The sequence below is a fragment of the Dipodomys spectabilis genome, unplaced genomic scaffold (genome assembly GCF_019054845.1).
Source record: "Dipodomys spectabilis isolate Male_0828 unplaced genomic scaffold, ASM1905484v1 ptg000002l, whole genome shotgun sequence".
NCBI classification, from domain to species: domain Eukaryota; kingdom Metazoa; phylum Chordata; class Mammalia; order Rodentia; family Heteromyidae; genus Dipodomys; species Dipodomys spectabilis.
In genome coordinates this window covers 21,666,157-21,688,942 of record NW_024870679.1, presented here as the reverse complement: position 1 = coordinate 21,688,942, position 22,786 = coordinate 21,666,157, and the positions used below count along the sequence as shown (strand labels likewise).

The following is a 22,786-nucleotide window of genomic DNA, read 5'->3' as shown; positions in this document are numbered from 1 at the left end:
ATGCATCGGCTTTTTAATTATTAAATATTTTCTGTGCTTCTTCTGAGGGGCTAACTTTACATTCAATCCAACTCAACAATTACTTTTTATAGTATGTATGCTCTTGGCCTGCAATCTCTGCTTTAATGATCCTAGCCAAAACGTTTTAGAAATAAAAACAAAGCAATTTTCCTCTCAAGGCTTAGACCTGGCAAATCAAAAGCCCTCTGATTTCAGACTTTAAAGTGTGCTGAGTGCTTTAAAATTTCCATTTAACATTTGTATAAAACAACTTTTCATAGACCTTAAATTCCTGGGTTGCAAGTAATAAATATTAGGCAGTGAGTAGAGAATTTGGGAGCAAAGAAAATGGTCTCAAAAATAAAATATTCCCAATACTAAACATTTAGTAAATATAACTGATCAATCTGGTGAGTAAGATATACCAGTTACATGCTTTAAAGACAGAGAAACACTGAATAAGTTTCAAAAGACTATCTTAATTTATTGAGGAGCTCAAAAGAAAGAAATGGAAAATTCAAGGCACAGGAATTCAAAGATGGGATGGTAAACAATAGCTTACAACATTCAAGAGGGAATGTAGAACTTTTAAGCAAAGAGTTTTTCCATAATGTTTGCATAAGGAGAAACATTATGTCATAGATATCATGTGTGGGTAAACATGGAGTTAAGATCGTGACATGTGGCTTAAGAGAGCTACACACTACCTTTTCCTTGCGCTTCTCGGTGACTAAAAGAATAGCAACGAAAGCACCAAATGCTGTTTTCTACCCAAAGCCTTGCTGTCTGTTGTCAGTTTTTTATTGGTGCAAATACCTAAGAAAACAATTTAAAAGGATGATGGGTTTATTTGAGCTCACAATTTGAGAGATTTAGTCCATGATCAACTGGCTCCATAACTTTTGGGCCTATGGCAAGATATAAGCATCACAGTAAGAAGCGAATGGAGAACAAGGTTAACCTCATGTGGGCAAGAATGACCGATAGAAGTTGAGGACAAGATATAATCCCCCTCTCCAACTAGACCCCATCTTTGAAAGCATTCATCCCCTCTTAATAATGCCACCAAATTAGTAGTCTATCATTGAACTGACCTACTGATTACAACAGAGCCCTCATTTCTTTTTTTTTTTTTTTTTTTTGTTGGTCGTGGGGCTTGAACTCTGGGCCTCAGTGCTGTCCCTCAACTCTTCAGCTCAAGGCTAGTGCTCTAGCACTTGAGCTACAGGGGCACTTCCGGTTTTCTGGTGGTTTATTGGAAATAAGAGTTTCATGGACTTTCCTGCCCGGGCTGGCTTTGAACAGCGATCCTCAGATCTCAGTCTTCTGAGTAGTTAAGATTACAGGCGTGAGCCACCAGCACCCAGCCTCAGAGCCCTCATTTCTTAAGGATTGAACCCACCAACTAGGACTGAATTCACCAGGAAGCCTTCAACACATAAGCCTTTGAAAAGGGGTACTTCTTATACCAAAACACCACGAGTGAAAAATGAACTCAAGAAAAAAATAGGGATCCTATATTTACATTATATAGATAATGTAAGTGAAGGGTTAAAGTAATTCCATTCTTGAGGCAGTGACCATTTGTTGCTTGTTTATCTCAGCTAGCAGAGCACCACATGGTGGTAATCCAAACACCTGGTTGTGTGCCTTTATAAGCCCTGCAAATCTTTAGCTAGGGGCTCTCCTCCCAGGCTCCCCTGTGTTGGAGTGTAGGAGGAGGCCTCAGCTGCAGCCCATCTAAATAAAACCTTGCTTTTGCATTTTGGAACGTCTGACTCTCGGTGGTCTTCTTGGTGGGGTCCTGCGACTTGGGCACAACATAAGTAATTAATGTAAATAATATAAATAATTAAAGCAAAAATTGTGTTTGCTCAGAAATAAACCTGTGAGCATTACATTTACTAGCAACAAGCATTACATTTACTAGCAACATATATATTAATATAGCAAGTGTGTGGTAGAATTTTACTCTAAGATCATCTGTCTTTCGTAGAGTAATGGAAATACTAATGTGAGACTTTTTGTTTTGTTTTGTTTTTGGTCCAGTCCTGGGGCTTGGACTCTGGGCCTGGGCTCTGTCCCTTAGCTCTTCAGCTCAAGGCTAGTGCTCTACCACTTGAGTCACAGCGCCACTTCTGGCTTTTTTCTTTTTGCTTATGTCGTGCTGAGGAATCGAACCCAGGGCCTCAAGCATGCAAGGCAAGCGCTCTACCAGCCCCTAACGTGAGACTTTAAGTGTTATTTCAAACATTTAAAGTTTGTCCATAAAGAATAAGACTATTCTTAACTATTTGCAATACTCCTAAATGTCTATGACAATAACAAAAATCTTGTATTATCACGAAAAAGCCAACAAAAAGTAGGAACATGATTATAGGAAAAGTTATTAAATCTTATCAAGACCTAAGAGGATGACATGATCATGGATAAACAGGTGCAGTGTTTGCAGACATGCATTTTCCCCTAAACTGATCTACAGAGATAGTGAAATTGCAATCCAAATTTCAGTACGCTTTTCACTCAGTTTAGAAAGCAAAAATTTTGGTGGAAAGAACTAGAAAGTACATAAGATAATATATATTTAAAATCTTCATATTCTACATGTAAGACCAAATAAGTAATTTTAATTCTGTGTCCTTCAATTTAATCTTCTGAAATGGTAATACCATTGTTCCTACTTAATAGGATTGTAAGAAGTAATATATTTGAAAGGTTTAGTACAAACAGGCATTCTATAAGTCTTTCATATCTATCATGAGTAAAACTGATGATGTCAATAATTGTGATTTTGCAGACTAGAAGTCAATTGATCCATCCAAGTACTTAGTTGATTCAGATTCAGATTCAATTTCAGATCTCAGGATCAAAATTTTCTCATTTTTCATATATACCTTTGATAGGCTTATGTTTTTCTCAATCCCTCTAGCTCTAAATCCTTACCTAAGAATATGTGGTTATGTATTTTTTTATACTTATTTCTGTGTCAACTATGTCATTATTTCTGTGAACTTTAAGTCAAAAGAAAAAATCATCTTTCAATCTTTATAATTTTCTTCAGGGTAACACAAAGATTAGGCTGTTTCATATAGTAAAACTTAACTGAAGACTTAGGGGCTACTGTAAGTGCAACATCAGAAACATCCATGTGACAGGAACCACAGTCCATTTGCTATTTTTATTGGCTACAACCACCCTTTTGACATTCTTTTTGACATTCAGATACCTTGATAATTCTTCTGTCCCTCTTCCTTACTTCCTCCTGGAATTCTGAACTTTTCCTTATTTAGACAGAACAATTCAGCTTTTTCTATTTGTGTTTGCTTATTATTGATTTAAAACACACCTTTATTGAGCACCTCTATTTATTCAAAGACAAACATTTTTATAATAACATATGATACATACTAATTATTTGGAAATGAATATCAAGGTATAATTGTCACATAAAAAGTAAAAAAGAAATGAAGTTACCTAAATTTCCAACAATGATGCTGGCATATTCCAAAAATTTTGCTTAAGTAATCACTTCAACTTCCAGGCAAGAAAAATTGAGAAATTATATTTAACTTTGTTGTCATTAACTAGACTTTAAAGAGGCACTTACTTAACAAAACAATTTAGAAGAAAGTTGAAAGTGCTTTTCATTTTTTAGCTTTCCTGTTTTCCAAATAATCATGAATTTTAGTGGTAAAAGTTTCTAACATGTTGTGTGAAGTTTACTGAACAGTATCTTGAGATATTGTGCCTTGGGCAATTTATGAATTCATTTAATTTAACTTCCTATTTACTCTATTTTTAAAATGGAATGAGGTAGGTATTGCCATAAACTTGGTGACTTTAAACAGCACAATATTTTCTTACAGTTTGGTAGGTCTGAAATCTGACCCTAGTCTCATTGGAATAAAATCGAGGTACACCAGGACTGTTTATATTTCAGGAGACAATAGGGCAGACTCTTTACTTTCCTGTTTTTAGATGCTGATCACATTCTATGATTTTTTTTTTACCTCTTCCATCTTCAAAATCAACAGTCGGGGCCAATCCTTATGTTACACCTTCTGACTTCCTCTTTTGCCTCTTTTAAAGAACCATGTAATTATGTTGAACCCTGAGGGATAAAACAGGATAATCTCCTATTTTATTATCAGCTAATAAAAATCTTCTATTTTGTCTGTCATAAAAGGTAAGATATCCACAGAATCTAAAATTTGGGACGGATTCCTTTGGAAAGCGCATAATTCTTCCTAGCACATCAAGTACCAAACTATCTCTTGTATTTTTTGTAACTAAAATGTCTATGAATGTATGATTAAGTCCACCCAGGCTTTGGAGGAGGAAAGAAGTACTTTAAGATAACTCCCTGAGAAGAAATACTTGTCTTTATTAAATAAATACTCTGTAGTGGATTTTTTTTATTGTTCCACAGTCTTTAGATAATGGGAAATTCCTGCCATCCCCCCCCCCCCAAGTGTCCCATGGGATGGCTAAACAGTTGTCTTATTCTGAGTACAGGACAGAAACTTAATTCAATGTAGGCCAATGGATTTTTTCCTTACAAATTAGGTTATGGGTAAAGGAATACAATAGAAAGAGTTCAGTTGGGTTTGTTTTGTTTCATTCCATAGGTTGTATCAAGCAGCTACTGCTGCTTCAGCACTTTGGAACTTCCTAGTTTTGATGCACTAAACTGGTTTTTCAGTTTCCTTTTCTCTCCCTACAAAGAGTTGCATATTTTTCCGGTGAACTTGTTTTTCTTAGTGTCCATTTTTCGCATGTGCTCAATTATGTAATATACTCTTTTTCTTCTATGGCTCTTTTTTCTATTGCTCTCTAAATTTACTTGGTCACTATGGGCTCCTAGGACACCAGCCTCCTTTTCTGATTCCTCTGTCTCTGATTTGTAACTGTCTATTCTAAGCTGTCTTTGTCTTATTATTTCATTGAGAGTCATGGATTTGACTCACCTTAATTTGAAGAGAGCCAAACTCCTGAATTTATTGGACATTTATATTTGTTTGCTGTTCATAATCACTAGTGCTTATAACTCCCCATCAGCTCAAATTCAGAATGACACAAGTCACATCTTGAATGAAAGAGTTCTAGCTTCTTCATTCTGATGTCTGTTATTACAGCACCCAAGAGAGAAAATAATTGCTTTTCTTCTTTCTTATTTACACCATATTGCATTTTTATACTATAGCAAAATTTTATGACATCGCTTACATACTTGTTTAACTTGCTTTACAACTTCTTGAGTATAGGGAACAGTTTTATTTTTATTTGCCCCTCCCATCATGTTTGGCATTCAGTAGCAATTCTTTAAATTTATTGTAACCAACCTTGTTAAATGGTAGCTGCTAACACATAAATGAAAGAAAATAGGATGTCATTGAGGTGTAGGAATAAGAGTTATAGTTATTAACTCTTATTTAACAAAATTTTTCTAATTTAGTAAAGATTCAATTTTATTTGTAAAACTTTACACTTTGGGAAATTAAAGTCAAAGGGAATTAAGTAATTTATGTGGCAATCACAAATATTGGCAAAACAAGAACAAAATCATGATTTTTCTGTCTATAAAGAGCCAAGCTTTTTGTATTTATTGTATTTTATTGTAAAGCTACTGTACAGAGGGGTTACAGTTACATGAGTTAGGCAATGAGTCCATTTCTTGTTGAGCATTGTTACCCCTTCCCTTATAGTTTTCTCCTACTATCCCTTCTCTCCCCCACCTCCCTCACTCCTCTCCCCCTGATTCTGAAGTTGTAAAGTTCATTTCCAATACACTGTCTTGTGGGTATCATGCAATGGGTCATCCTGTTTCCTTGTTTCAGCATTTTGTTATTACCTTTCCCCTCCCCAAATTAGACAAACATATATACAAGATGCAGATTAGCAAAATCAAGTATAGTGACAACAGGGGATATATCCTAGGGGGGAGAACATACAGAAGAAACAAAAAAAAATCACATAGTACATTAAAAACAACAATAACAAAGAAAGACCTCTTGTGTCCATATCTTGGGTTCATTTCACTTAGCATCACCTTATATGGTCATGTGTACATAGCTTTTGAGTTTTTCTGCTCATCTGATAAGATGTCCTAAATATATACTAATTATTGCAAATAAGGGAAGCCATGGGACCTATGTTTCTTTGGGCCTGGCTTACTTCACTTAATATGACTTTTTCCAAGTCTTTCCATTCCCTAACAAATGGGGTGGTGTCATTCTTTCTGATGGAAGCATAGTGTGTGTGTGTGTGTGTGTGTGTGTGTGTGTGTGTGTGTGTGTGTGTGTGTGTGTGTGTGTGTGTGTGTGTGTGTGCCACATTTTCTTGATCCATTCATTTACTGAGGGGCATCTGGGTTGGTTCTATATCTTAGCTATGGTGAATAATGCTGTGATAAACAGTTGTACTGGTAGCTTTAGTATGGCCTTGTTTGAAGTCATTTGGGTAAATGCCCAGAAGTGGGATTGCTGGGTCATGGAGAGACTCAAGCCTTTTTACTAAGCTTACTATGCAGACTTCTGGTTTGTCTGGTGACAACATGAACATGACTCTAATCCATTGAGTGACCAAATTCTTCTCTTTTCACTTTGATCAAACACAGGATTCAAATATAAAAGTTTGAATTTCATGAAAGGTCCTGTATCAAGTTGATGATTTTATGAAGCAGCAAATGGCTTGAAATTTGGATGCTATCTTTGTTCTCTTAATACATGTCAAAGATGCATAGCACAACAGTGAAATAACAGATAGTTTGCTATAATTCTTGTTTTTTAAAAAGGGTAGTAAAATCAGACTATCCAAAATCAATATAAGCCGTTTTTCTGCATGTATTATGTATTAAGGAAGGGAAACAATGGTGTTGGTTATAATCCCTTTCCCTCACCACCATGTTTTCTCTTAACACTTGGAGTTTGTATTGACAAAAGCAGTGTTATAATTTCACTCTGGCACTAACTTTTAAGAAGGGCCAATTGAATCCTTTATAAATTGTTTACTAAGCAGATATCAGGCCTCTTATTCCATACCTAGAATTGAAAATCATGTTAAAGAAAGTGAAAATTATGTGTAGAATCACTCTTTACTCACTAAATTTGGTCTTTGCAAAGATTTATGCTTAGGGTAGAGCCCGCAAATTCATATCTGTCTATTTGGGTGGCAGAGAAAGGAAGATGGCAATCCAAGCTGGCTCCAGGGAAAACAATTAAGTTCCTATCTGAAAATTAACTAAAGTACAAAGGGATGCAGAGATGACTCAAAGGATAGAGTACCTGCCTAACAAGCCTGTAGTATAGCAAAAGAAATAGAAAGGAAGGAAAGTCTGAAGGCAGTCTGAGCATTCTCAAATTCTAGAAGGACACTTTCTAGAGTAGAATATATTAAAATTTGGTATATGTATGACTTTTTGCTACTTATTGAACTTTTTTGGTATGTAGGACACAATATCACATGTACAAAGCTAAATGTGTCACATGCACAAAGGATATGAGCATGGCACTGTTAACTCAGGATAACTAATCACTATTCAGGTGTCTGAGATTTGAGAATCCATGTGTCTAGCCAGCCCAGGCACACAAATCAAGAGACTTTTTTAACTAGCAAACTGTAGGAAGTAGAGATGTCTCTCAAGTGGTAGAGGGCCAAGCCTTGAGTGGAAAAAGCTAAACAAGAGAAGGCAGGAGCTCTGAGTTCAAACCCCAGTACCAGCACAAAAAAAAAAAGAGATTTAAAATTGTTGCTTGCTATCATAAAAACCTCACATCAACTAGTCTACTTGAGTTTCTGATATTTTTTAGTTTAGTTTAATAGAAACCCAGAAAACAATATATTGAATATTATCAATAAGTAAAGTAATTGTGCATCTATCAATAGGATTTTGCACAGAGGAGTGTAACATACCACAATATCTAACACTATGGGCAAAGGCCACACTTTGGACCACATATGTCTAGATTCCTTAAGAGGATAGAAATGTCTTCTATTCCATCTCAGTTCTTATATAAGCTCTTTGACTGGATGTAGATACACAATTAATACAAGAGTAAATTAACTACAAATACAAAGGATTTTCATAAAAAAGGAAACACTGAAGAAATGACCAAAGCATAGTACTTTCATATGTCTTAGACAAATAACAATGCATTTGTGAAGTAAACACTGGACAAATGGATATTTGGACTAGGGCAGTTAATTCTACTAATAGATGTATGTAGGGGCATATAGAAGCTAGCAGAAAACATGGAGTTATGTCAAAGGGTTTGCTTAATTCAGGTTTATTGTGGCCCCAAATACTGGTGTTTTGTGGTCAAGGCTGTTTCTCCCCCAGCCCTGCCCCCCAGCCTTAGCATGTGAAGGACATCTTTCCCAAAGAATATGGCTTGGTGTATATAATGAAACATGGGAAAAATGCTTCCTTCTAAAGTTACAGTCCTCAAGTAATTTCAGTTTGAAATAGGACACCTACCAGTTTGGCATATTTTGAGATGACATTTTATCTTTGAGGCTTGAGCTCAAGGCTTTGATGCTGTCATTAGCTGTTTTTGCTCAAAGATAGCACTCTACCACTTAAGGCGCAACTCCACTTCTGGCTTTTTGCTGGTTAAGTGGAGATAAGAGGCTCATAGACTGTCCTGCCTGGGTTGTGTTCAAACTACAATCCTCAGGACTCAGTCCCGGGCAGCTAAGATTGCAGCTTTGAGCTACCAAGCTGAGCTAAGAAGACAGGTTTTTAATTCCTTCAATTCAAATACTGCTTCCACCACACAGTAGCTATGCAACCTCAACATCTGTGTCTGTTTGCTCCCAAGGAAAAAGATGATGATAATACTACATAATGAATAAGATTTTTTTTATGGAACCAAATGAGTTACTATTTTGGTAGCATTTGTAATACTATATATATATATATATATATTCAGAAATTTAACATGTACAATAAAAAGCAGCAGAATTTGCTGAAAACTGTCAGCATTTTTGTTAGTAATAAGATTTCTAAAATTCTGCAAAAATTCCTCAGTACTTGTAAGTCAACGGGTATCCATTAAGCATCTACTGTGCTTGATGCCCTAAGAATGCAAAATAAATTTATGAGTCTCAGTCCCTTCAGAAGTTAACCAGTCTATTCTGAATTTGGGATAAGTGATTTCAGAGAGAAGCTCAAGGGAACATGGAACAAAAGATACCAGAGAGGTTATCGAAATTTTCCAATAAAACTCACAGCAAATCCATATGCTCTAATACAGACTAATAAAGAGCCACGTATCACACGGGACTGTACTTATTGTGAAATCCACACAGAAAGCTGCTACATGTGATGGTGCAAAAGTAGTAGTAGCAGTCTCCTTTCTCTCATCCTGGGAAACCTGACAGGGCCACGGTGGGAGAAGGCTCGGGAGTGGAGTTCAGGGACCAGAACAACGCGCTGGCCGCTGAGAACACCCAGCTCTGCAAGGCTCAGCCCAGGCCTGCAGGCCAGGCATTGCCCGGAGCTGAGGCCCAAAGCTGGGCCTGCGGTCCGCGGGGCCGAGGCTGTGGGCACAGGGTACACACGCAAGCAAGCAGGCGCCCTGGCACGGCCCCCCGCCGGCTCACTCCAGCACGCGGGAACGCGGGGATCCTGCGTTTTTCTAAGCTAATGGTTACCATGGTGCCTGCCTCCCAGACCCACGATGGGCCTCGCAGCACCAGCCGGGGAAGCCCAAGAAGGGGGGAATGCCCCGCCGCCTCCGCCCCGCAAAGCAGCGGCCCATCGCGCGCGCGCGCGCGCGCGCGCGCGCACCCTCCCGCGGGGGGGGGGGGGTCTCGCGCGACGTCACTTCCGGCGCGAGCGCCCGCCTGCCCGCCCGCGGGCTGAAGCCGAGCTCGCGGAGTGCGGCTGCCGGGGGCGCGCAAGGAGGGCGGGCCGGGAGAAGGGGGAGTGTCCGCTCGCCGCCGCCACTACCGCCGCCGCCGCCGCCGCCGCCGCCGCCGCTAGTGCCCGCTACCGGGGACTTGGCGGACCCTTGTCCCCACGCCCCGCCGATCTTCCCTCCCGGACTTGGGGCACCTGCGTGGTGGCGCACTCGCTGCCCTGACTGGAGCCGAAGCGGGAGTTGCCGCGGACTGTGGTGCGGCGGGGACGGCCCAGCCCCCCTTCCCCTTCCCCTCCCTGACCCCTCGGAGCCATCGCCCCGGCCATGGGCAACGCGGCCACCGCCAAGAAAGGCAGCGAGGTGGAGAGCGGTGAGTGCGAGGCTGGGGCCGCGGCTCGGGCTGGGCCCCCTGTGGGCGCGTGGGGCGCTGCGGGCCGGAGCACCACCCCGGGTCGGAGCCCGCGAGGCCGCTGGCACGGTCCAGGCCTAGCTGCGGCCACCGGGAACGGCTGCCTTCCTCCTCCTCCTCCTCCTCCTGCTCCGCCCCCGCCCCCAGCACCGGGATGGGGGCTGAGCGCCCTGAGCGGGCGGATGGAGAGGGCGCGGGCGGTCCCGGAGATTCCCTTTCTCCCTGGAGCGAGGAGGACCGCACACAATCTGGAACACTTCCCCAAATATGGTCCGGGCTGGTTCCCCACCAGCACCCCGATCCTGTCTTTGGGAAGCTACAGGTAGTGCCGTGGACAAAGTTGGCTCTTTTCCCTCCATCTCTAGAGCCTCAGTCCGTCTTAGCACTAGATGAGGGGTTGCTAAGGTGGTGCTCCTCAGGGAAGGTTAATCCTGAGGGTCAGCTGGTGTCTTCAGATTAGGAGTGGGGAACACAAACTCAAATGGCAACTTTATCCATGAGGGAGAAAAGTGAGGCAGGCTTGCCTTTTCTCGAGACTTCCAAGGATCTGCTACAAGGTCTGTAGAACTTCAAGATCTTTGGGAGTCCAAGTACTTTCTGAAGCTGTTGAATTCTGAGAGCTGAGAGCGAAGACTTGGAACACTTTGAACCAAAGAGCAAAACAGAAAAAAAAAATCCTTAAAATGGACCGTTCCTTATATAGGAACATACACATGTTGCACACGTAGCAAAATGGGTTGTGGGAAAAAGTGGTTTGTTTTTGTAAAGGTTTTTATAATTCATGAGTAAATAACCATGTTTACTATTTGTTTTCCCCAGTAGTAGAGACAATCCAGCATTTAAACTTGATCATTTGTTCAAAACTATCCATTTAGAATTCTGTTTGTAACTGAAGACTTAGACTTAACTTTATAACTTACCTTGATGGAAAGAGCTTTTTTCCTTTATGAGTGAATAGGTACAATTGACTTAAAAGGGTTTTTTCTAATTTTATGCCTTGTAAATAGGATAAGATCATATCATTTATGTTTCAAAAATAAAGTTTTGGTGTTAAATTTCAGGAGTTCCAGGAAAGAATGATGAACTATCCTACAAACTTTATAATGAACATACTGTTCTGTGTGCAATGTTGAATTTAAAAAGTAGAACTTTCATTATCTTTTTTTAAATGTAGTAAGACATTATACAAAAATAGAAGTATTACAGAAAGTATGAAGAATTATTTATATCTTATCAATTATATTTATATTTATATCTTATCAATTGTCAGTTTCGCTGATTAAGTTCTATTAAAAAACTTAATACTAATTGTGTTACAGTGTGTTTGGTAATTGAATCATATCAGTGGTTTTCATAAAGTGTTCCTGTATAGTGATTGTATTTTATGCTTTGACTCATATATTTCTGTCTAGTTTTCCTCTAGACACTGTTAGTTTTCAACTCATAGTAAACATAGTGGAAACTTTAAATGCCTGCCTAAACACATTTAAACTATTTCTACAAAAATTCTTTCCAAAGTTTTAAGGTTGTTAGCTAGCTTTTTATATAAATTAACCAATGGAAACTGAAAAGTCATTATAATAATCTGTTGTAAAGTGACAAAGAAGATAACAGTCACAGTTTCACAAGGAAAATCATATGAAATATCATGTCTTGATTGGTGCCTATAGTTTCATTTGGAGCAATGTTATCAGGTATATGTTGCTGCTCTGTTGTAGTGAACAAAGAAATTGTATTATGTCTAAAAACTTAATGAAAGATTGACTCTTACTATAATATCGAGCTATTTTGTGTATTTTAAAAAGAATTAGCTCTTAATTTTTAAAAAAATTTGTATGTAGTTATTTAGACTACAGTTGAATAAAGTTTTTTTAAAAACTACAGTGGAATAAACTTTGAGAAATAACAAGTGATCTTAGAGATCAGCCTGTGCAATCATTCCATTTCAAAACCATAGTGCATGACCTCTGAATAAGCCAGAGTTGAGATCATATTATTAATAATAACAGAGTAAGTAATAGATCTGATGACCTCCATTTGCTCCATTTGCATCACTAATTACTAATGCATGTACTTTCAAAATATTTTCACATTTTGGTGTTAACTGGGAACCATGTAAGTAAAAATACTTTGAAGAATGAAGTTGAGAATAAAGGTAAGTGGAGTTTGACTATCTGATGCTTATGTTGTACTCTGTTAAAAATCTGTCTGTCTATCTGTCTGTCTGTCTGTCACCTTGCCCTTGCTCACTCTTGGTTGTTGCCCTCTACCATTTGAGCCATGCTTCTAACCCTGCTTTATGATGGTTATTTTGGATTTTGTTTTGCCTACCTGACTTTGACTTAGGAGCCTCTGAATCTCAGAGGATTGTAAGCATAGAATTATAATCTCACAGGATTCTAAGCGTATTCTAAGGAATCTCATAGGATTATAAGCATGAGCCACTAGTGCCCAGCTAAAATCTACCCCTCTAATCATAGAATAAATATTTTCTCAGATAAGACCTTAAAACCAGGGAGACTCCATTCTCATCTCCACAGTTTGTTGAGGCAGCATTAATTTGGATACTTTGTTTTTCTGTATTGAACTAAGAAATTAAATTGATGAGTTTCAAAACACATACCTATTGTATGTGTTTCTTTTCAAAATTCTGAAAACAATTTTTTTTTCAAAATTTGAATAGAGTTATTTAAATATCCACTACTATAGAGTCTAAACTTAAACAAAATTAAGTAAGTATATAATTTTCTGGAACATTTTAAGCTCTTCTCATTCAAAAGTGCTTTACTTTGAATAAGTACCTACCTTTTATTCGCTGAAATCACCAACACAAAGCAAGACACTTCTTTTAACCTGGCATATTCTTTTGTTTCCTTTTAGAAATATAGCTACAGGTTACCTTGTGTCTTGTTTGTAATTTTATCTGTTTTGAGAGGGAAAGGAGGGGCACAGAAAAGGGGCAACAAAAGGTGAACAAGTGTAGCAGTGATACTAGACCCTATGTTGAAAATTAATTAATTGGGGATGAGAGGGAAAAACTAGGAGAGTGTGAGAGAAGGGGTGACTGAGATGGGGGGGAAGGAAAGTAGGAGAAAAATGGGGGAGGGGTAACAAGCTTGACAAGAAATGTACTGTATTAAATGAAAAAAATGTATTCATTATCTGACGTAGGTAACTATAGTCCCTCTATATCATTTTTACAATAACAGTCAATCTATCTATAAAACAGCAAAAAAAGAAAAAGAAATATAGCTATAGGATTCTTATACGGATTTGTATTACACACTGGTAGAGTTGTAGAGGACTAAGTGTTGCAGCGATTTGGATGTAAAGTCTCCCGTGACTTTAAGTGTAAAATCAAGTGTAAAATCAACCTGTAGCCTAGTTGTTATAGAGTGGTCATTGAATGTTGTGGAGTTCCTCTGTGAAGGCCAGTAGAAATTGACTAGAGAAAGTCATCTGTACATCAGGTTCAGCAAAAAACAAAATGCAAATTTCTGAACAACTTTCTAAAATTATATTTTTGTCTTTAAGTAATTGTACAAAGGGGTTGTCATTCAATGAGTTTATAAGTACAGTGCATCTTAATCCATGTCACTCCTTTCCTCATTCTCTTCCATCCCTCCCAACCCCACCCCTGCCCTCAGTTTTCTCAGTTTCATAAGATAGTTCTTGAATATTAAGACTACATCCCTCCCCCACTTTTCCTCAATTTGTCTACCCCCTGTTTTACCTCCTCCCACACATTTCAGGTAACATTTTCCTCTGAATTAGTTTTTCTAACTCACTAACTATGAGTTAGTTTTTCTAAGGAATTACACTATTTGAATTCTCCCCTGCAAATACCATACTTTGGTTAATACATTTTTATACACTGCCTAAACCCCTATGTATATTTGCTTATATGAGAGAAAACATCCATCCTTTGTCTCTCGGGACCTGATGTCACTTAACATAATATTTTTCTAATGGATAAGTAAGATTCCATTGGGTACATATACTACATTTGCTTGATCCATCTGTCCATTCATTGAGGGGCATCTGGGCTATTTCCATACCCTAGCTGTGGTGAATAGTACAGCTAACAACATGGTTGTGCAAGTGGCTTTACTTGTAATCTTTTGGATAAATTCCCAGGAGTAGTATTGCTGGACCATACAGTAGTTCTATGTTTAGTTTTATTAAACTACTGCTTTCCACAGTGGTTTAGCAACTTTACATATTTACCAGCAGTGTATTAGAGTTCCTTTCCCCCAACATCCTGCCAGCATCAGTTGTTTGTGTTCTTGATGATAGCCATTCCAACTGGGGTGAGATGGAATCTCGGTCTTGTTTTGACATTTCTTTTATGGCCAGAGATGCTGAGCATTTTTCATATGTCTCTTGGCCATTTTTGCTTCTTTTTTCAGAGAAGTCTCTATTTAGCTCATTTGTCCATTTGTCAGTTAGTTGTTGATTCTTTGTTAGTTTCTGAACAACTAACATTTTTTTGAGGACTCTTATGTGCCAGATTTTCTCAAGTGTTTTGCATGCATATATTTACATAATCTTTTTAACTCTAGGAAACAGTTCATTTATTACTCCATTTTATGATGAGGGATTAGAAGCTCAAAGAACTTAAATTATTTTTTAAGGTTGTTCAGAGAATAAATCCCGGGCCATCATTTGAATTTAGGCAACCTGATCCCAGAGCCTGGAATCCCAACACGTGTTGAACACAGTAAACATGTGTATCCAGCGTAAAGGAGATACAGAATAGCATAGACCTTATTCACTTCATTATTATTTTGGTGACATCGTTTCAATAATAACTACTTGAATATAATCTATTAAGAAAGGATACTTTTCCATGCACATTCTTTAGATGAATTGTTTCATTGTAAAATGAGGTTCAGAGATTAAATTACCTTGGAAGCCTTCACATTCAACATGGTAAAATGTCAAATTAACCATGTTAAATTAATGTCACTATTTTTCTCTTTTGTAAATGTATAGCATCCCTTTCTGTTAAATGGCCAGCCTCCAAAGTATTAATTGAACTTGTATTACAATTTTTTAATGTATTTAGAACTTTGCTCTTTACCCTAGTTGAGCATAGTGCTATCCATTCTAGCTTTCTGTGATGCTGGAATTGTTCTCCATCTATATTGTGAATAGGTAGCCACATGCAGCTCTTGATGACTTGGAATGTGGCCATGCCACTGAAGAACTGAATTTTTAACTTCCACATGTTATTTTACAGTTTAGATAACCTTAGGTTTAGAACATAACTGATTTTGCATGTAATAAAAATGACAGCCTTCCTGTATTTTGGTAATTTGTGGATCTCACCAGTGTTTATAGACCAAGAGAATTCTGGATTTACATTTTCTTATAATTCCTCAACATTTCTTTCTAATGAATATGTGTAAGCTTAGTGAACAAATTATTCTATTTTAATGACATGTTTTTAATCTATAAAAATTGACTACAAAGTTAAATTTCTTTTGGGCTTGTGCTAAAATTAAAATTTTACAGTTTCTAATGCTGAATGTCAGTGCTTAAGCTTTCATTGGGCTTTTTTCTAAAATTGTATGTTGATTAGGAATGAATTCGGTGATCTCATCTTATGTATATCTTTGAAACTTTTATTTTACAAACTTTTTTTCTGGTGATATGAGGATTTGAACTGGGGGGCCTTTTACTTGCTTGTCAAGCACTGTACTGCTTGAACCATGCAAGTCCTACTTGCTTTGGTTATTTTTAAATCTTGAGATTATGTCCTCGGCAATGTGGACCACAGTTCTCCTTTTTACTTTTCTGGTTTAGCTGGGATGACAGGCAAGTGCTACCACACCACACCAGCTTTTTATTGGTTGAGAAATGGTGAGAGGAGGCGTATCTCAATTTTTTTTGCTTGGGCTGGCCTTAACATAATCTTGATTTCTGCCTCCTGAGTAGAGTATAAGTGTGAGCCTCAGTGTTTGGCTTGCCAGACTTGCTTTTAAAGGATAATCCAGTGCAGAGGTACTTGGGAATCGATTTCCTTGGGTTAAAAAAAAAAATTAAAGATGGTTGATCTATTTTGATGCTAAATACATATTACCTTATTTTAAATGAGCCCCATGATTTTATGATTCTTTGTGTGCATCTTTACCTACAGCAGAAGATAATCTTCTATTCAGGAGTCATCAGTCCTCTTCTGATCAGGCCCCCCCCCCCCCCTCCCACTTAGCATCTAGGTAGATTGTTGTTTTGCATTGCTGGCAGCAGGATAATTAAGAGACAAGAAAGCCAGCTTAGAAAAGTAAGCCATAGCTTACTAGGTAAGCCAGGATAGCTGTTAAGATTCTATTAGCCAGAAGGGTTAACCATAACTAATTTTGATACTATATTTAATTGATGAAATAAAAACGTATAATTTATGAGGTATGTATCTATAGAATACACAGTTTTACAGAAAATAGTGTATAGAATTACTAAATATTAATATATATGATCAAATTTCCTTATACAAATACATCTTAAGTTTTAATGAAAAACGTAAATATGAACATATGACATTTATAGGAGGTAAATTACACACAAGTCAGTACTACATCATATTGAACACTTATTCTTTCTTTAAAAAGCCATTCTTTGTTGAGTGTCAGTGGCTCATGCCTGTAATCTTAGCTACTCAGGAGACTGAGATCTGAGGATCGCAGTTCAAAGCCAGCCCAGGCAGCAAAGTCTGTGAGACTCTTATCTCCAATAAATCCCAGAAAAAACCGGAGGTGCCATTGTGGCTCAAGTGGTAGAGTGCTAGCCTTGAGCTGAAGAGCTGAAGAGCTGAAGGCCCAGAGTTCAAGCCCCATGACCACAAAAAAAGAAAAGAAAAGAAAAAGAAAAAAGAAAAATTCATTTAAGAATTTCCTATAAATCTGATCTTTTTCTTGCTAATATGGAAGTTTATTATTATTATACAAGTAATAGTTTACCTTGATATAGAGATAAGGCTAATTTAGTTTTTGTTGTTATATTTAGTGTATGGTATGACATATAATGAGTTACTATTTTCTTTTTTTTTTTTGCTTATGTGGTGCTGAGGAATCGAACCCAGGGCCTCATGCATGCAAGGCAAGCGCTCTACCACTGAGCCACCTTCCCAGCCCATGAGTTACTATTTTCATGTAGCTTGTAGAGTTATAAAAGGTTTGGGTAAAAACATAGTTATCAGAATCTTGCAAGAAGTAGAATGTAAGGTGCTTTTTGTGGTAATTTGCTTTCACTTTTCATTTATAAAGTGGATTTAATAATTCTCTACAGATGATTTTATAAATCAAATCTGTAATTCTTTTAACTGAATTGATGCAGTAGCCTAATTGAAATTAGTCTGCCTTAGAAAACCCAGTGTAGAGGCCACATCTTTTATTTGGTTTGCTATAACAAGGTGTAAATTCAGGTTTTATGGCCATAGTTGAATGTTATGTTTGCTATTGCCTGCAATCCACGTATTGACTCTCTGGTGACTTCTGAAATTTTCGTTTTCTTATAAGGCAACTGTTAAAGCCTTTAAGTCTGTTGCAAACAATGCCTCCACTTGCACTTTATCCTCAAAAAAAGCTGAAGAAATGATCTTGAAATTTGAACAGTTTATGGGCCTACTTTGTGAAAGGAGTATTCATTTTATGTGCTGCATGCTTCATAAGTAGATTTCTGTAGAGCCATCTGGAGGCTGTTGTAAGCCACAGACTGTAGATAACATGTTAATACAGATATTACTTAGCTTCTATTGTAAAGGCCAGCTATGTTGATAATTTAGCTTCTCTAATCCCAATTCAGTTTACTAGTTGAGTATGAGTCAGAAAATAGGATAAAAGATTAAAATTTGTAAAAAAAAAATTCATTGTGGGCTGTATCTCTTCTTTTTCCTCTTCCTCTGTGGGTGTGTGTGGGTATGTGCACATGTACACACACATGTGTTACTGGGTATTGAACTCAGAGTCTCACACTTGCTAGGTTAATACTCTACACTTGAGCCATGCCCTAGTACTTTTTACTGTAGTTTATTTTTCAGATAGTGCCTCATACTTTTGCCAGTTTGGGACTGGGATTCTTCTACCTCTGCCTACCAAGTGGTTAGGATTATAGATGTCTATTGCCATGCATGTGGGTTGTTTTTGAAATAGAGCCTCACTTTTTGTCTTGGTTGACTTGAACTGAAATCTCCTATCTCTACTTTCTGAGTAACTGGAGTTACAGGCTTTCTGTACTATGCCTGGCTTGGGCTGTAGTTTTGAGATCATTCATCAGTACTTAGGATTTCCTACTTAAACCAGCACGGTGCTAGAGCACAGCTGCAAATTAAAATAAGGTTTAATTTCTGTTCTTAAACTGAGAGACAGATGCTTAACAGATATTTATGATAAGGCATATTATGATACATATGAATTATGTGACTCAGAGCCATACTAGAGTGAAAATGTAACGTAGGCATTTATATAGGAATAAACCTGAAGCAGAAACTTTGAGTCCATTCTGGAAATGTTTACATGTCTAATTGTAGTTCCTTTTCTGCATTGTTTTTTCCAGTTGTTTCATCCACTACATTTTGTGGATGTATTGCTCCGATTTGGTGTGTAAAGTCCCAAGAATGCACCACAGTTTTTGGCTTAAGCCATGGTGGAAGCTAGCATCATATATACTTTAGTGAATAAAAATTGTACCCTATTTATTTTGTTCAGGTCCTCGGGCTTGAACTCAGGAGCACTGCCCTTGAGCTTTCTTGCTCAAAGCTGGTACTCTACCACTTGAACCACAGCTCTAGGTGTAGCTGGTTGTGTGTGTGTGTGTATGTGCACACATGTGCACGCTCGCACGTGCGCGTGCACTAATTGGAGATTAAGAGGCTGATGGACTTTCCTGGTTGGAATGGCTTTGAACTGCAATCCTCAGATCTCAGCCTTCAGAATAGTTAAAGGTTTGAGCTACTGGTGCCTGGCTAAACCCTATTTTAGAAGTATTTATCACACCCTGCTTGCCTTGTTGGAAGAAATTTTTCTGCAGTGCATTAACTTTGCAGAGAAAATAACCGTTTTACCTGATAAGGTACTTCTTTCCTTCTCTTTTTAGAACATAATTGTTTGACTTAATATATCAGAATTACAGCACTTACTAATAGGGAGGAAGAGATTGCTATTAAAAAAGAGGAAGACATTGGATTAGGAAAACCTGTTTTGCTGCTTACCTTTTGAAAAATTCTATCACTTGAAGCCTATATCATTCAACTGAATGACAGTGTTCTTCCCTATTCTTGTTGCTGTTGTTTGCCAATCTTCTGCTCATTCTCATTCATCAAAAAAATTGTTACCTGGCTCTCAGTGTTTTTCTGTATTCAAGTTTCAAATTCTATATTGGTGGTCCATTTATGAGCTTTGCTTCTCAATTCTTTGACCATGACCATGTTACCCCAGTTACCTTCTCTGGACTTCATTTCAGATACGTAGTCTCACTAAGGACCTTAGTTTTATATTTATCTGCTCAAGAATCACCAGGGTATGTGTCATTCACATTACAATGTCTTCTCATTTGGGCTTACTTTTAAAATATTTCCACCATGATTATTCTTTATCAAAATTTCTTATCTTGAAATTCATGACTCCCTCCCCCACCTCAAGCTCTTGCTTAGCTCTACTACTTGAGCCACAACTCCACTTTCAGCTTTTTGCTGGTCAATTGGGAGATAACCAGTTAACCAGACTGGTTAACCAGATGTTCACAACATTTGTCTGCTAGGGTTAGTTTTGAGCAGGTATCCTCAATTCTCTTCCTCCTCAGTAGCTAGAATCACAGGCGTGAGCCACTGCTTCCTAACTTCCTTTCCTTCTCAACTAGTTGAGATGTTGGCGTTCCCCAAATCCTTTGCATTTATTTGTTTTGTCATATATTATATCATGTATCAGTTCAGTTCAACTCAGAAAAAGTCAGCTATCCAGTTCTCAGTACTTTCAGTCAAGAGTTAATCGATGCTGGAGAAAGAAAGCCTCACCAAAGTAGACTATAAATTCATTGTCATCTCAGATTGGCTGTCAACATGATTTGACAACTGGACCACACTTCTCTGGTTGGCTCAGTCATCTGCTCTTCATTCTTCTCTCTAACTTCTCTACTTTCTCATTCTAAGTGATGATGATGCCTCACAAATCACAAGGAAAATAAAAGCTATCAAAATTCACACCACCTACCGTATTTTAACTTTGTCTTCTTTGTTTGCTGTAATACAGGAGCTGCCACACCCACTCCAACATTTACTAGCTTACAACATTTATTTTCTTTATAAAAGTGCAATTTAGACAGAGCTCAGCAAAAAGCTTATTTCTCATCTATTTGGCTTCTGCTGTAACTAACTCAGCTCAAAAGCTGGAACCTAGAACCATCTGAAGGTTTGCTCATTTACACGTCTCCTTGTTGATACCAATTGTATACTGTAAGTTGTAATACAGATACCTCTGCATCTGGCTTGGGCAACTTGATTGGATGAGTTCCAAGAAAGTAAGAGATGTAGGGGAAGTCCTATTACCTTTTCTGACTGACCTTCTAGAGTCAGTTAGTTACATTTTCTGCAGCATATTTATTAAAAGTGAATTAACTAGAATCCATATTCATTAGAAAGTAAAGTAGATTTTTGGTCAAGTTTTTAAAACTGCCACATTGTACAGCTTTCTCTGAAAAGCCATCCCTCCTCTATTGCTTTGGATCCGATTCCTTCTTTCTTTCTTAGGAGTTGTTCTCTCTCATCTCTCCTCTTTTCTCTTCTCTCCACTTCCCTCGTCTTCTCTTTTTTCTCTCCTCTGTCCTGTCCTTCCCCTCCTTTCACCTCTTTCTCTTTCTATTCCTTCCCTCCCTCTCTCCCTCTCCTCTTCCCCCTCCCTCCCTCCCTTTCTTCCTCCCTCCCTCCCTTTCTTCCTCCCTCCCTCCCTTCTTATCTCCCTACCTCCCTACCTTCCTCCCATCCTTCCTCCTTTCTTCCCTCCCTTCTTTCCTTTCTTCCTTCTTTGAATTTGATTTTAGGGCCTTGCTTTTTCTAAACAGATTTTCCTACCTCTGAGCCACACTTTCAGCCCCTGATTTTTGCCACCTATTTTTGAAATAGGGTCTTGCTTTCCTGCCTAGATGCATACTTGGGTTTGACCCACCTATGTTAAGCTTTCCTGTAGCTAGGATAATAGATAAACACCACTGTCTAGCTATTTATTTGAAAATGAATCCTCAAACTTTTTTTCTGCCCAGGCTGGCTTTGAACTGCAATTCCAACAATCTTAGTCTCCCAGATAGGATTGTAAGTATGAGCAAACAGTACCCAGCTGTATATCCAACATTTCATTTTAAAACTATGCACCTTTTCACCCTTAATTTTCAGTTTGCTATTTGATCATACTTCCTCTTTCTCCTTTTGTCTTTAATGTACTGAAGTTTAATTATTTTGCAGTATGTGTGGTATACTCAGTTGACTGACCAGGAAGGGTGGCGTTTGGGTAAAACCTGACGCCACAGAAAAGAGGAAAAAATAATTTTTTGTTTGTTTTCATTTCCATGCTCTACTGTACCTTCTTATAATTAAGCTACAAAGAAGGTACGCTAAACTTAATGCAGCTCAGCTTTCAGAATATAATTTGTTTGAAAATTGTGTCTATTTTTAATATTGAAATCTTTAACAAGTTACATCAAGTATAAACATAAAATGTCAAATTGTTATATGCACAATTTAGTTTAATAAATAAGAACCTATCCTCAAAATACCTTTAGCTTTTTTGACCTAACAATCTTTTGGTTTTATGGTTTGTCTTCCTTCTTGTTTTATTACATATACAATTTTAGCATGGAAAACAGTCAGTTACTTTTTATCTTTAATTGTTCTTGTTCTTACAGGTATCAGTGACCCAAAACTGCAAATTTCCTTCCAAATAATTTCTGTGACAATAACAATGGAGATTGCAGTGGAGATAGAATAGACAGGAGGAAATGTTTCTGTGTTTCTTTTGTTATTTACTTTATAGTAATACTCTATGAAATAGAATTAGTTATATTTTTGAGTAAAATATTTTACTTAAGTGAATATGTTTTAAGAAATACTAAAATCCTAACTTATGGATTAATATATTTGCTAAAGTATGTAACATTCTCATACCAACAGAATATTTTTGATGATATCCCCAAATCTTCCTCTCTCTCAATCATTACTAGACTTTAAAAGATGGAATATCTTATTATCTATGCCATTATGCCTGGTTTTGTTCATTCCAACTATTGTGACAACTGTGTTTTTTTCTTTTTAAAATTTTGAGATTAGGTGATTACATAAATTTTTATATTTTGCAGTATTGTGAGATAATGATACAAAGTCATAAACACATTTTAACCTTTACAAGGCAAATTGTCTTTATTATCATGGTCTATAAAATTTGTGAATTCTGAGCTTTCACAATACAACTATTTCTTCTACATCAGGTGATAGGTACATTTCTTTCCTTTTGCTTAGTGTCAGCTGTTCCCT

At 37.6% G+C, this 22,786-nt stretch overlaps 1 protein-coding gene across 1 annotated transcript in view; it reads left to right on the top strand.

Moving 5' to 3' along the window:
* The first annotated feature begins 9,966 nt into the window (after positions 1-9,966).
* Positions 9,967-22,786, top strand: part of Prkacb (protein kinase cAMP-activated catalytic subunit beta) — a 108,319-nt gene continuing 95,499 nt past the window's right edge. The window contains exon 1 of the mRNA XM_042675407.1: positions 9,967-10,233. Within this exon, the coding sequence (XP_042531341.1) occupies positions 10,188-10,233 (46 nt within the window). The 5' untranslated portion in view covers positions 9,967-10,187. The remainder of the gene's footprint in view (positions 10,234-22,786) is intronic.